The sequence below is a fragment of the Monopterus albus genome, unplaced genomic scaffold (genome assembly GCF_001952655.1).
Source record: "Monopterus albus unplaced genomic scaffold, M_albus_1.0 scaffold1.1, whole genome shotgun sequence".
Classification (NCBI taxonomy): Eukaryota; Metazoa; Chordata; class Actinopteri; order Synbranchiformes; family Synbranchidae; genus Monopterus; species Monopterus albus.
Window position 1 is genome coordinate 144,892 of NW_018127881.1, and position 12,912 is coordinate 157,803.

The 12,912-nt window shown below is 39.0% G+C and overlaps 1 protein-coding gene across 5 annotated transcripts in view; it reads left to right on the forward strand.

The window, feature by feature from the left end:
* The window catches only part of kcnab2a (potassium voltage-gated channel subfamily A regulatory beta subunit 2a), a 67,227-nt gene that overhangs the window by 46,630 nt on the left and 7,685 nt on the right, over positions 1-12,912 (forward strand). For all 5 annotated transcript variants that reach the window (XM_020602325.1, XM_020602492.1, XM_020602409.1 and 2 more), the window contains 7 exons: positions 4,259-4,302; positions 4,599-4,636; positions 5,601-5,680; positions 10,538-10,582; positions 11,122-11,166; positions 11,411-11,454; positions 11,731-11,817. In XM_020602325.1, coding sequence (XP_020457981.1) covers positions 4,259-4,302; positions 4,599-4,636; positions 5,601-5,680; positions 10,538-10,582; positions 11,122-11,166; positions 11,411-11,454; positions 11,731-11,817 — 383 coding nt within the window. The remainder of the gene's footprint in view (positions 1-4,258; positions 4,303-4,598; positions 4,637-5,600; positions 5,681-10,537; positions 10,583-11,121; positions 11,167-11,410; positions 11,455-11,730; positions 11,818-12,912) is intronic.

Sequence of the window (12,912 nt, forward strand, 5' to 3'; positions counted from 1 at the left end):
GTTATGCTGAAGGAGAAAATGAAGGCAATTGCTCTTTCTTTGCTGCACTGACAGAGTTTAGTGTAGTCTAGAAAAAGAATACGTATTAATTTTGTTGTACACTGCCAAGAGGAGGCAAGACCTGGATTCACTCGGTATAACCCGACTGACTACTACATAGATACTGTTCCATAGTCCAATATGCTGTATCTGTGTAGAAATTTCATTTGTCTGTTTGTGCGTTGCTTTATGGTTTCCTTAAAGAACTGCTGGGCTTTGTAGCTAAAGGTAATCATTTCCTGGCTCTAGCTTCTAACTCTAGATCAATCTTCTCATCTAACTCTCTACAAGAAAGCAAATTATCATATTTACTAAAGTGTGACCCTATTCTCTTAAAACAACAGTTCAACTTGGCAGGAAAAAAAAAATCTTCTTCCGTTCACCTCAAGTCATAATTTATCACCATATTCACACTTTGGGCTTCATCTAAAGCAAGAATTGAGTCTTTCTGTTTTGAGTTAATGAGGAAGGTCATCCAGCAGGCAGCAAGTGAATAAAAGGCTCGTGGTAAACTGCTGGAGGATGTGCACAACTATTTGTTTCATATCAATGGGGTGTGAATAGGACATTAATTGAATAAACAGGGATAGCATAATGTATGCCTGACATTTTAAATGACACACAGGATTGGATAATAATGAAATTTTAATTTAGGTGTGAACTCTTTTTTAATCACTGTTGATGTGTTTGCTTCACCCTAGTCTGTCTTTATTATTGTTTGTTCAGGACATTTTTAATCTAATATGCTCTCCTCTGTCGCTCCATCCCTCCCTCCTTCCTTTAAGTGTAATAGATGTTACATAAATGTGAATGGAGGGGGAAACCTGCAGCCTGCAGCCAATATAAGCAAGTGGAATTCATTGTGTATGTGTGTATGTATGTATACACAGTATGCATTTGTATTTTGCTTAAGCTGAAGCCACAGGTGAAGTAGTAGTCGTGCTCAGTGATCAGATCTGTCAGCACATTCTTCTTTCCATCTCTGCAATCTTGTTTGCTCAATCATTGCCCTGCCCTGTCCTGTCCACGGACTTTAAGCCCTCTCTCCCACTCCGTCGGCCTATTCTATGCCTGTAGTCCTTCCTGACAGGTCTCTCTTAGATCTTGCCTAATGTACTAAACCAGAATATGATTTTTCAGTATTGAATTTTTAATTGGGGAAGACCTGTCAGAGAACAATCTGTCAGAATCCTTTGCAATCATAATTTGGAAACGCACAGTTACAGCAGATTTAGAGTGAACACGGTACATGGTAGACTGAACTCATCACCCAACTCGCATTCATGTTGGATTGCTGGGGCACTTGGTGTGTTTTAGAGTGTTAGTCTTGTCTGTGTTGCTAAATTACATAGGAGAGGATCTGTGTTACACTTATATACATGTAGAATTCATTCTGTCAAGCTAAAATATAATATATCCTGTGTAAAAATAAGCCCCAAACAGATTCCCAAGCCACCCTGAAATAAATCAGCACACCAAATTCAAAAGCTTCTCCTTGTCTTCTTGGAACTTTGTGCTAATTGGATCAGAGGGCTGATGGATCAGGAAAATGTTAGCTAGTATTTCAAACTAAACAAGCATACTTGACAGGTGCTATGCTCATTCTGTTACCTGAATCCCATCTGGCTTTGTCCCTGTAGATTGCTGTCCTGTGCTGTGCATGTCTCCTTCATTATTGAAGAGGGTGTGACAGAGATGATTTTATTGTTGTGGTTCGTGTCTGCTGAGGCTCAGCAAGAACCTGACCCGTGGTTGCTTATAGGCCTTGGTAAAGGGTCATTGCAGCAATGCACAAATCAGTTTTCAAGGCCAGTCTTGTAAAATATTCAGCACAACGACGTGCTATAAGGGGACCTCCATACACTGAGAAGGATGGTAGGGGTGGAGCTGGGCATTCTGATGTCCTTGTTACTTATATTGCGGTTTGGGGAGGTGCTGAAATGCACTGCTGTTGCATGTGCAGCATTCGTGGTTAAAGCATGCTTATGTAAGCCTTACACAGCGAGGTTCTTTTTGTAATGTGCCCTAACACACTGATGGAAATCTCTAGAAGCATGTTCATATAGTTGCTCCTAGTTTATCTATTTAGACAAGTTTACTGTGCATCTTGTTGGTGCACAGCATGTTTGGGCACCATCTACTGTATTAACACATTAAGCAACATGAATCATTTAATCACATTAGGCGTTCAGTGCAAGGCTCGAAACAGACTGCTGAATGCACTGTACAGTAGCACAAGAGTGTGGGGGAAGCAAACACTGTAGCGTTTATTTACAACCTACTTACAAAAAGATGCAGGCAAGCAGAAATTTGAGTGAAGATATTTTGTACCACCATTAAACAGAAGTCTCAGGCCGTCATTAAAAACACTAGATAAACAATGCCCCAGTAACAACTTTGGTCAGTAAGCTGCTTTTGGTTTCCACTTATCTCTGTTTGTGATGGTGCCCAGCAGCCTCCTATGGGGGTGTTCTACTCATGCAATTAAGAGGCATTTAATTGTAGATCAGCTCCAATGGGTTTCCAGAGGGGACTTGTGTTAACGTTGTCACCGCAGTGCATGTGGGCCTACTGGTGTCGCTTACCGCTATGTCTTCTCCCTCATGAATGGCTGTGTTTGCTTAGAAGTCAGTGGGTTCCTACACTTGAAGTGATCAGGCTCTCAGATTCAAACAGTAACTTGATTACAGATTTCACTGATTAAACCAGATCTCGTTAATGAGACTCTTTGTAGAAAATAAGCTGGACACAAAAGCTGGATATGATTTCATTATTTCTTAGTATCATTTAATCTCACTGAAACCGCTGGCTCAGAAAATGATTTTTACTGTGATATAGTGTTTTGAACTGTGAGTTAAAAACTGATTATAAATGAATTGAGATTCTACAAGCAAACTAATGATGTTGATGTAATGAACTTTTAACTCTTCTCAAATAGAAAGTATAGGTAAGTACTGTACATAAGAAGAAAAAGCATTTGAAGAGTTTTCTTTTTCTTTTTTTTTGTTTCAGTAAAACAGAAGTGTAGCCCACTTAACGTACTCAGAAGGGATATGATAGTGTTGAGATTTCCATATTTATTTTAAAAGGTGTAGTCAGTGTTTTTGGACTTGGTGTTCAGACCACATTGAAAGAAGTGTTTTGTTAGTCACTACCAATTCAGTAATCTTATCATGTCTTCACCCCCTCAACACACACACACAGTCCCACTCAAACATGCAGTCACAAGCACAGTCATATAACACACCTATCATCTGTCTCCCTTTCTACTCCTGTCTATTTCACCTGTATTTCTATACAGGCAGTCTTATAAAAAAATGTTAGATATCCTCCCACATGCTCACTTTGACTCCTGCTCATGTTACATCATCTCTGATGCCACATTTGATCTTATATCCTTTGACAGTGCCGGCTTATCTCTTGAAGAGGGTTGACCAAAAGTAGCACACTTCATTTTTTAAATTGGCGAGATCTAAAGAAATATCAATATTAAGGTGTTAAGGTTTGTGTTAATCACTGAATCCCTCCTTTAAAAAAATGAAGCAAATTTGTTTTTTCAGTGACTATAACAAATCTGCTTTGATGTTGCCTTTTAACCACAAACCAATGGGGTCTTTAGAAAGCTTTGCTTGCACAAAAGAATGAAAGACCTTAGCAAAGCTGTGACTGTCAGCAGAGGGGTCTGTCTGGGCTGCAATAGGCTCAGTGATGCCAACTTTAGAAGCAAGTTGATGTGAGTACTCGTTTCCACGTTGATGTAGGGGATTTTAGTCAGATGGCAGCTGAGGGATTTTGCTGTGCTGTGAGAAATGTCAGTGGATGTCGTGTGTTTAAGACCTACTTCCTCTCTTCAACTTTCCTGTGACATGTCTCTTCACAAATACACATTCTGATTGTTGGCACACATGTTAATTGCATTTTTTACCCATCCACTCTACATGTCTCAGTGCTGTAGCATGATGCAGGCTGACATCACATCTATTCAAAGCCCTGTTCTTCTCTGCTTCCTTGACTGTAAACCTCCATTTCAGTAAAAACCTTAAGAATAGAGCTTTGTTCCATTACAGCAGAGTGAGAGGGTTGTTTGTTTATATATTTATCAATCAAACTAAAAAAAAAAAAATCATTTTCTAGCAGTCTTTGTCTCTGCCAGAGTGCAAAATATCACAAATCACTACCACCTCGGTGCAGCATTAACGTAATTCTCTCTATTTCATAGAAACCTCGGGAAGTCGGGCCTGCGGGTATCCTGCCTTGGATTAGGTATGACTCTCTTGTTCAATACGACACACAGAGAAATTTGCTGAACCCCAAAGACTGTATGTAACAGATTTGTGAGGGTGACTAATAACCCATGATCCTTTTTCTTCAGATAAAGAGAAAAAAGCTTTATTGCACAGTGTGTTGAAAAAAGCTTAAGTAGCAAGTTCTAGAAACTCTGCAGATTTCATAAAATATCAAGATATTTCTTGTGCAGTGTTACTTGTGCATATCAGTGCACTTGGTTATTTGTGTATTTAAGCTTATACTGAACCCCACCTCCCTATCATTCTCTGTAGGAACATGGGTGACGTTCGGTGGACAGATAACAGATGAGGTGAGAGCAGATGGATTTTGTCATCTTCCATTAATCAGGAGTTGGGAATGGAAAACCCTCCATATGATCTGGCACAGAGTCCTGCACAGCTCCAATTTTGAAAACATGTACCCGCCCCGCACCCACAAAGCTCTGTATCAGACCTGGCCCATTAACACAAGACCCGCGAGCCAACCCATACTTACTTTAAAGTGCTTGAGAGCTGTGTTATTGGAAAAGTATCTGTCAATGGATGCGGCACCTGGGCTCTGCACCCTTAGTGAGGAAGTGCCTAGCTTGCAGCTATCAAATGCTAACACTTTTTGGCAGTGCTTACAAGTAGCAAAGCTGCTGATAACGTTATTCTCACTGTTTCTAAACACACTGCATTTCTCCCATATGTCTGACTTGGCCTTCAAAGATGTATTGTCCACAATTTGTATTCACCACTGGCTGTTTTCGCTTTTAGGTTATCCAGTTTGACACACTGACGCCTAGCCTACATTGATATCTGAGTGATGTCCTGTTAGCTGGATGTGAGTTGAGGGGTCAGAGGTTGTACCATCGGTTACTTAGGCTTGATAAATTTATTCTGGATTAGATGTTTAAAATAAGATGCATCTTTATTTTTTTTTATTTTAATTGTTTACTTTACTCACTACCTGCCTAGTCTTTTTTTTTTTTTTTTAATGCCCGTGCCCATACCAGAATTAATATAAACATATTTTTTATCTGTTACACATCACCTTTTGTGGGTACCCGATCTGGTGCAGGACTAATCTGTCATATCTTAGATTGAAGAGCGTTATTTTTACTTACAGTGACAATATATTGCCAGAGAGAGTCGACAGACAGAGAATAAACACTTGATAGGAAGGCAAAGCTATAGTAGCCTTTACTATGGTGAAGGATGTTTTAATATTTGAAAAGCTCTAACGCATCCCATCAGTCCGTCTCTGTTTCTTCTCCCCTGTGTTCTCAACAGATGGCAGAACAGCTGATGACTCTGGCCTATGAAAATGGCATAAATCTGTTTGACACAGCAGAGGTCTATGCTGCTGGGAAGTGAGTATATTCTGTGCAGAGGTCACTGAGCATTAACAGCAAATATTAATGCAGACGTGCATCCATTCACCCTTATAGCACAAAAACATTGTTTTGCCAAACCCTAATTGTGTGTAGCCATGCAGTTAGTTTGTTTAGTTTGCAGAGGCTTTGAGAACTTCTACCACCACCCCAGCACAACAGAGGGGAATGGAATTTTGTTCGTCCTGCTCAAAGCACTCAAAAATGAAAATATCACCAAAAATATATATACAATGTGAAAATGCATTATACAAGAAAGTACAATGGGACTGTTCTGCTAGTAAAAAGTAGTCACAATGATCTATTAAGGGACACAAGTGATTGTCTCTCTCTCTCTTCTTGGTCCTAGACATGTTCTATTTATCAACACTTTGTCACTGTTACTTGTAACGCTCAAGTGTTAAGATATTCATAGACTTGGTCTAAATTTACAGGACATCTGGTGATATTTTTAACCTCAGAACATAGCCCTATATTGCCTTATTGCTCTGTCTAGGGATTGTTTAAATTCCACTGTGGATTAATCTAGTTTTGTAGTAATTTAGGTGCTTTGTAATAATCTGAGGGATCATCCTTTGCAAAACTGTATCTGTGATTAAGAGCACCCAGCCCTTTTTTGATTCTCCTAAGAATATTCTAGTCTTATCATTATATTTTAAGAGATACATCACAGTGCGAGTGTCTCACAGAAGAAAATCAAAAGAAAACAAAAGGCAAGAAATATGCAGCAGGTCTCAGTAGTTTTCTTAATTTCTCATTTAATGCCTCAGCGGCTTTTTCTGCATAATGTCATCACTACACTCTTCATTGTTCTGAATTTTCCTTGTTTAGGAGAAAAAACAGGCTCAAAGCTCATCTTTGACAAAGAAGTATTACCAAATATAACTAAAACAAACCACAGTTCATCAGAAAGGACATATCTGTTTGACGTGCAGATGTTTGTGTTAATCCTGACAGTTTCAAATGCAAAGCAGTGCAGAGGAGCTATTATTATAAGCATACTGTGTACAGGAGTAGAACAAATCACACAACCTTGCATGTCAGAATGAAGAAAACTTTCATGGAAAGTCTTTGGTTCTGGTTTGCTGTGATTCCTCCTTCAGTCAGACTGTCAGTCAGCTGCTTTAATAGTGATTCTGTAAGCATGGACAGATAAACAAAGCTGTACTCATGCTCCTCACCCTGCACATACACAGCTATAGGCATGTTTGTTCTTAGCTCTATAAAACAGTAGAACAGTAAAAAAAAAAAAACATTCAACACGTAGAGGCATTTACATACTGATTATGATTTACTAACTAGCACATCCATCCCAATATGCAGACTACAGTTGCTCAGAAATATAAATAAATGTGCCACTGCATAAATAAAGATGCTCTGCTGATCCCGTGTAGCTCCTGTTATCAGCAAATACATATGGCGCCAGAGCATGTAAAAGCATGCAGATAACTGGCAGAACAGAGCAATGACAAATTGGCTGCATAGAGACCTGAAAGTAATAAAATATAAATCCATGCATAATGAGGCATTACACTACCAATCAAATGTTTGGACACACTTCAATTGAATTCAATGGGAAAGTGTGTCCAAACTTTTGACTGGTAGTGTATGTCATTGCTTGTGCCATAAATCATAACATTAACTTGGCAATGGACCAAACTAATGGTTTGATAAAGAAAGTCAACCTGCTTAGGGCCCACTGTACCTCTCAAATTACTCACATTTCAGAAGGGCAGAGCACTGTGTGGGTGCTTACCAGTGACACAGACATATGCACACTATTATACACACAAATACACATTATCGCTCTCAGGGGAGTGTTTTAGCGCTTGTTGTTTAAAAAGGTGTGGGTCCAGCTGGCAGGTTTCTGAAACAGATAGTAGTGCAGCATCTGTTGTGCTCATGCTGCGTGTCGGACCAGCACAATTTGCTGTAGTTACCTTTTTGATAAATAACAAAGAAAAGATTAACAAAATTAATAGTAAAAGCATACACAAAGCAGGGTTTAGTATTAAAGCATGGCCATTAGAAACAAATCATACAGATAAAGCATGAGAAAATAAATTAAAAAGATCAATATTAAAGCATCCTCTGGGTAAAAAAAAGTCATCAATATGAGTTATTTTCACTTTCATATTTTCTTATTTGCCTGTTACAAGCATCCATGCATCACTATATAAGTGCCTACAAAGAGCACTGACACACACACACACACACACACACACACACATATACAGCATACAGTGGGTAACACTGTATTGGAAAGAATCACATTGAGACACACAAATACACCGACACAAGTACAGACATTGCACAAAACAAATAAAAACACAAATGCTAATCTAAAATATAAAAATATCACTCCATTGTACAGGCCGGCACTGATATTGATTCTGCTTTTGCAGTGCCCTTACTCTACAGAGGCATATGGTTAAGAGGCCCTTACAAGTTCACGTTTGTGTCTGCTTACATAGTATATGATCCACTATATGTTTACAGTGCAGTTTGTTAATGCTCCTAACATTCTTGCTTTTCATCTTCTACAATCTTTTCTTTCCTCTGGTTACCTCACCATCTGTTTTTGTCCTTCTTTTGATCCTGTCTTTGTCTCATCTGGGTTACTACTTTAATATGAAAGACAATTTATCTTCGTTAATAGTTGCAAACAGTGCTCATTAATTCTGCCTCGCTTTTATTGCCCCATTTGTCATCTACATAGAAATATGTGCTTGTACCTGATGATGTATGTCTTCCTGATCTTTCACCGGTGTCTGTTGTTGTTGACTTGTTTCCCACTAGGGGGCAGTGGCACTATGCTGATGGTTCAGAGGAGATATCAGACTTGGTTTGGAGCTGACACCTTCCCAGAAACTTTCTGAGCATGTCAGAGGACTGACTAGCATATCAATGAGTCATGATGAATAATGAAGGTTCGAGGAAAGGAGAACATTTTGTTATTAATGTGAATCTGTTGTCTTTCATTTAGATTGCTGAGTTAGTCCCTTTGTAAAGAGAGGTGTGTTGACACTGTTATGGCGGGGCTGGTAATTTACTCTGTGACTGTGTGTGTGTGTGTGTGTGTGTGTGTGTGTAAACATGCATCAGAAGCTGTCAATCAGATGTAATTAGGGAGTCTCTCCTGCTGTCCTCTGACACTGTTTGAATTTACCTTGCAAACACTATGCAAATGTACTGTACGTGTGTGTGCATGTGTGTGGATCATCAGTTTGTGTTTATGGCTTGACTGAGTATCTGATTTTCTGCTGGTAACTGGTTAAGCTATGAGGCTATTTTGCATGTTTTACTTACGTCCACCCATTTTGAAATCAGTTTAGGTTTTGCAGTGTTATGTACACCAATTTAGTGTGTGTGTGTGTGTGTGTGTGTGTGTGTGTGTGTGTGTGCATGTCAGAGAGAGACAGAAAGAGGGAGAGCTGTGTGTGATGTCTAGAGTGGGGATCACATTGAGCTTCTACTAAATACTGAGCAAAGGGTCTGAATACTTATGACCATGTGATATTTCAGTTTTTCTTTTTTAATAAATCTGCAAAAATGTCAAATTCTGTGTTTTTTCTGTCAATATGGGGTGCTGTGTGTACATTAATGAGGAAAAAAATGAAATTAAATGATTTTAGCATATGGCTGCAAAATAACAAAGAGCGAAAAATTTAAGGGGGTCTGAATACTTTCCGTACCCACTGTATGTAGTATAAATATATACAGAGCTGGGCAGGATGGCTGAAATCAAGCTGACTGCACCAATAAGATTGTCTGTCTGGCATTAGTATAAAGCATGACACAGCATCATGCGTGAAGAATCATAAAGAGAAGATTATTAAATTCACTCCCAGTAACTCACCCCATCTTCAAGAGGAAGGATTATGTAAAGATTTATATACTGTATGTAGCACTTTTCAAAACAATATCAGCATTGCTGATATTTGAATGAAATGAGTGCAATGAGGTGATATTATTAAATTCCCCATTGGTTTTCACTTGTAGCCCAACTGATACTGGATATCAGGTGATAGTTTTTTTTTTTACTTAGTTTCCTCACACCGTATTACATTTAGCAGTCCTACTAAATAACATTTGTATGGGCATATGGTAGACTGTTAGTCTGGTATAATTTGTTTAGCTCACCATTTCAAATTCCTCTCATTATCACAACCTCGTCAGACTATCTCACCACTGAGGGTTTTGTTGACACAGACACTCTGCAATTAGCAGGAACACCTAAGCACCGTCATAGCTGAAATGAATTGTGGTCTTTGTAGCTCAATACATTCACACAGCAAAACATCATTTAGTATTTGAAGAATGCATTGATTCAAGCAACTGGCCTTATCGATCGATGCTTCCTAAATGAATCCAAAATTATTCTTGGTAGTTAACTGCTTTACCTCTATGAAAGGGCCCATATGCATGATAAATATAAGTGTGGTAAGCAGTGTTACAAGGGGTCTCATTACTTGTCAGTGTCAGTGTTCTGCTGACAGGTCCTACCTGGCCGTAATGAACCCCATGCTGAACGTAGTGTCACTCACACTCATTACCACCCTAGTGGCTGCTAATAAGTGACACAGTGGTGGTTTTACAGCACAGCTGGGCCCAAGCGCTGCTGACTCTGACCTGGCAGCTAATTCAAACTCACCAGTCCTAAACAAGTACACTTTCCAGGGCCAGGTCCGTTTTGAGGCAAAACAGCATGTGTAGGTAGTTTTGACTGTTTTCTTTCATTTAGGGCTTGAAATCATTCCTCAGTCATTCAGGCGAAAACACATCATTTCAAGACTGTCTTTATTTAATCACACCTCCTCTTCATATGTTTCTCAGGGCAGAGATGGTACTGGGAAATATCATAAAGAAGAAAGGATGGAGGTATGAGACACTTTAATTGGGTTTTGTGTTTTTTAATTTCCGTCCCAGCCAGCCTCTGTAATCTTGTATCATCGGCTTCTTTGCACATATTGGGAGGCTGCGTGTTGTGAACTGGAACAGTGAGGTGGGGAGATGAAAGATTAATGCAGGCTGTCGTACCATGACCGCACACCTGTGTTCCTCCTCACAGACGCTGAATAATACATGAAACTCCAGTGCCTTGTCTTCTACTTTTTTAGTCCTGGATAAGCATTTGTATAACTGTGTCAGGTTATAAGGCTACAACACTCATTCAGTGGCAGTGGCTAAGTTCTGGCACACTCATGCTTATTGTGGGATGTGGGTAAGTGTGGCATTGAGAGACTAAAGTAGAAATGCATCATTACAGAGAAGACATGTCCAAGCTTTTTATCCAAGCTATTAATACATGTAAAGTGTGTTTAGATCTCAGATATCACCAGCTCCAACACATGTTTTTTTTTTTTTTTTTTTTTTTTGTTTGTTTTTGGTCTAACAGTGTTTCCATTTTCCATTTTCAGACGTTCAAGTCTGGTGATAACAACAAAGATCTTCTGGGGTGGAAAGTAAGTTTCAGCTGGTTGCTTACAAATGAGAAACAACCCACCTGTATAATTTCTCTCGACTTGTTTGATGCTCCTGCTATAATGGGATCATGTGTCACCCAAACTGATTTGTCAGGTGCTTTCAAGAAACCTAGAACATTTATTAGAACATATTTCATAAAGGACATATGATATTTATATTGTCCTGGAAGGGCCTGGTGTGTAATATTTCAAATACGCAAGGTCTCATTTTTGTTTCTTGTAGAGCTGAGACTGAAAGAGGTTTATCCCGAAAACATATTATAGAAGGTAAGTAGCAGCACTATAGATGAAAAAATGCTGCCACTGCAACAACAAAATACTTCCTAATTAGTTTCTTTGGCTGCATTTTAATAATTGACATACTCTTGGGGTTATTGGAGTTGCCAAGAAAACTTTAGAACAATAACCTTGTCAAAATGAATTGTTTAGGAATCCTGTGCACTAATTATTTGTTAGTATGTAATATAAATTTGATTTTTTTATGAAGAACTTGTTGTAGCACAGCAAAGATTCACTGGTACTAACGGCAGTGACTATTTCTAGGTTTAAAAGCCTCTCTAGAAAGACTGCAGTTAGACTATGTGGATGTGGTTTTTGCCAACAGACCGGATCCTAATACACCCATGGAAGGTAATGCTTTTAATGCCTCTACTTTATCCGTCACTGCTTTTGAATTATCACCTATTTCTTTCTTACCTTCTCACCTCCTCTTAACCATGTTTTCCTTATGTGTTGTCATATTGCACATAAGAAATGGACCTCTTTTCTGTCTCTATGACTACTGCAACATGAATACTTAGATATACAAACTGAAAATGTAACTGAAATGGTCTATTTTTAAATGCTGCATGTTGTCCTGGCGCTTCCACCTCCACAGTCAGAATGAGGATAGATACTGATGCCGGAGACCTTTAAATGGCAGAGTGCTAACTGTGTGTGGGCTCAGCTGGTCACACAGTGTCCATCTGCTCCTCTTTGGGTTAGAATTCGGTCAGAGGTCATCTTCCTTGCCTTCGGTTTGATGCTTCATTGGCTCTGGCTTTTTCATAAAACTTTAGTGTCTTGCTAGTTAGCAGTAGCGGGTGTTGTTTGAAGTAAAAGTCGAGGGGAATCTTTTGCCCAGCTGCTCTTTAAAGATTGCACACAGTTCACACTGACAGCTCTGTACAAATATAATTGAATTGAATTGATTCTACATCTTCAACTCTACGGTGGTTAAACCATCTGGTATATTTTATTCTGACAATAGCTGAAGGGCAGTATGCAGAGTGAAAAGGAGGTGAGCTGCTGTTCTCTGTTTACAGAGAAACCCTCTAAAGCAAGCAACCAATAGATGTTACAACAGGAAGGCTGATTTGTTAGTCCAAGAGAGTTCTCAGAAAATGCATACCTGCAAGATGAATAGATGTTAGATGGAGGACTAGTGATAGTTGAACCATGACTCCATTTTATTGCACTCCAGATTTTATCTGAGAGACCCCGATTGTTACCTTGCACATAGTGACCAACGAAAAGATGGAAATTACAGCCGGGGAGTGAGAATTATTTCACCATCACGCACGGTCAGATGTGGCTGTAAAAATAAATTCCTATCTGATAAGTTTTAAATAAAATATAGTGATGTGTTGACAGCATAAAATATCATTAATCTCTGCATAACCTGTAGTTAAACCTGGTCAGCACATTAATGGAAATCCAAGCATATCTTTTAAACCTTATTTTAAC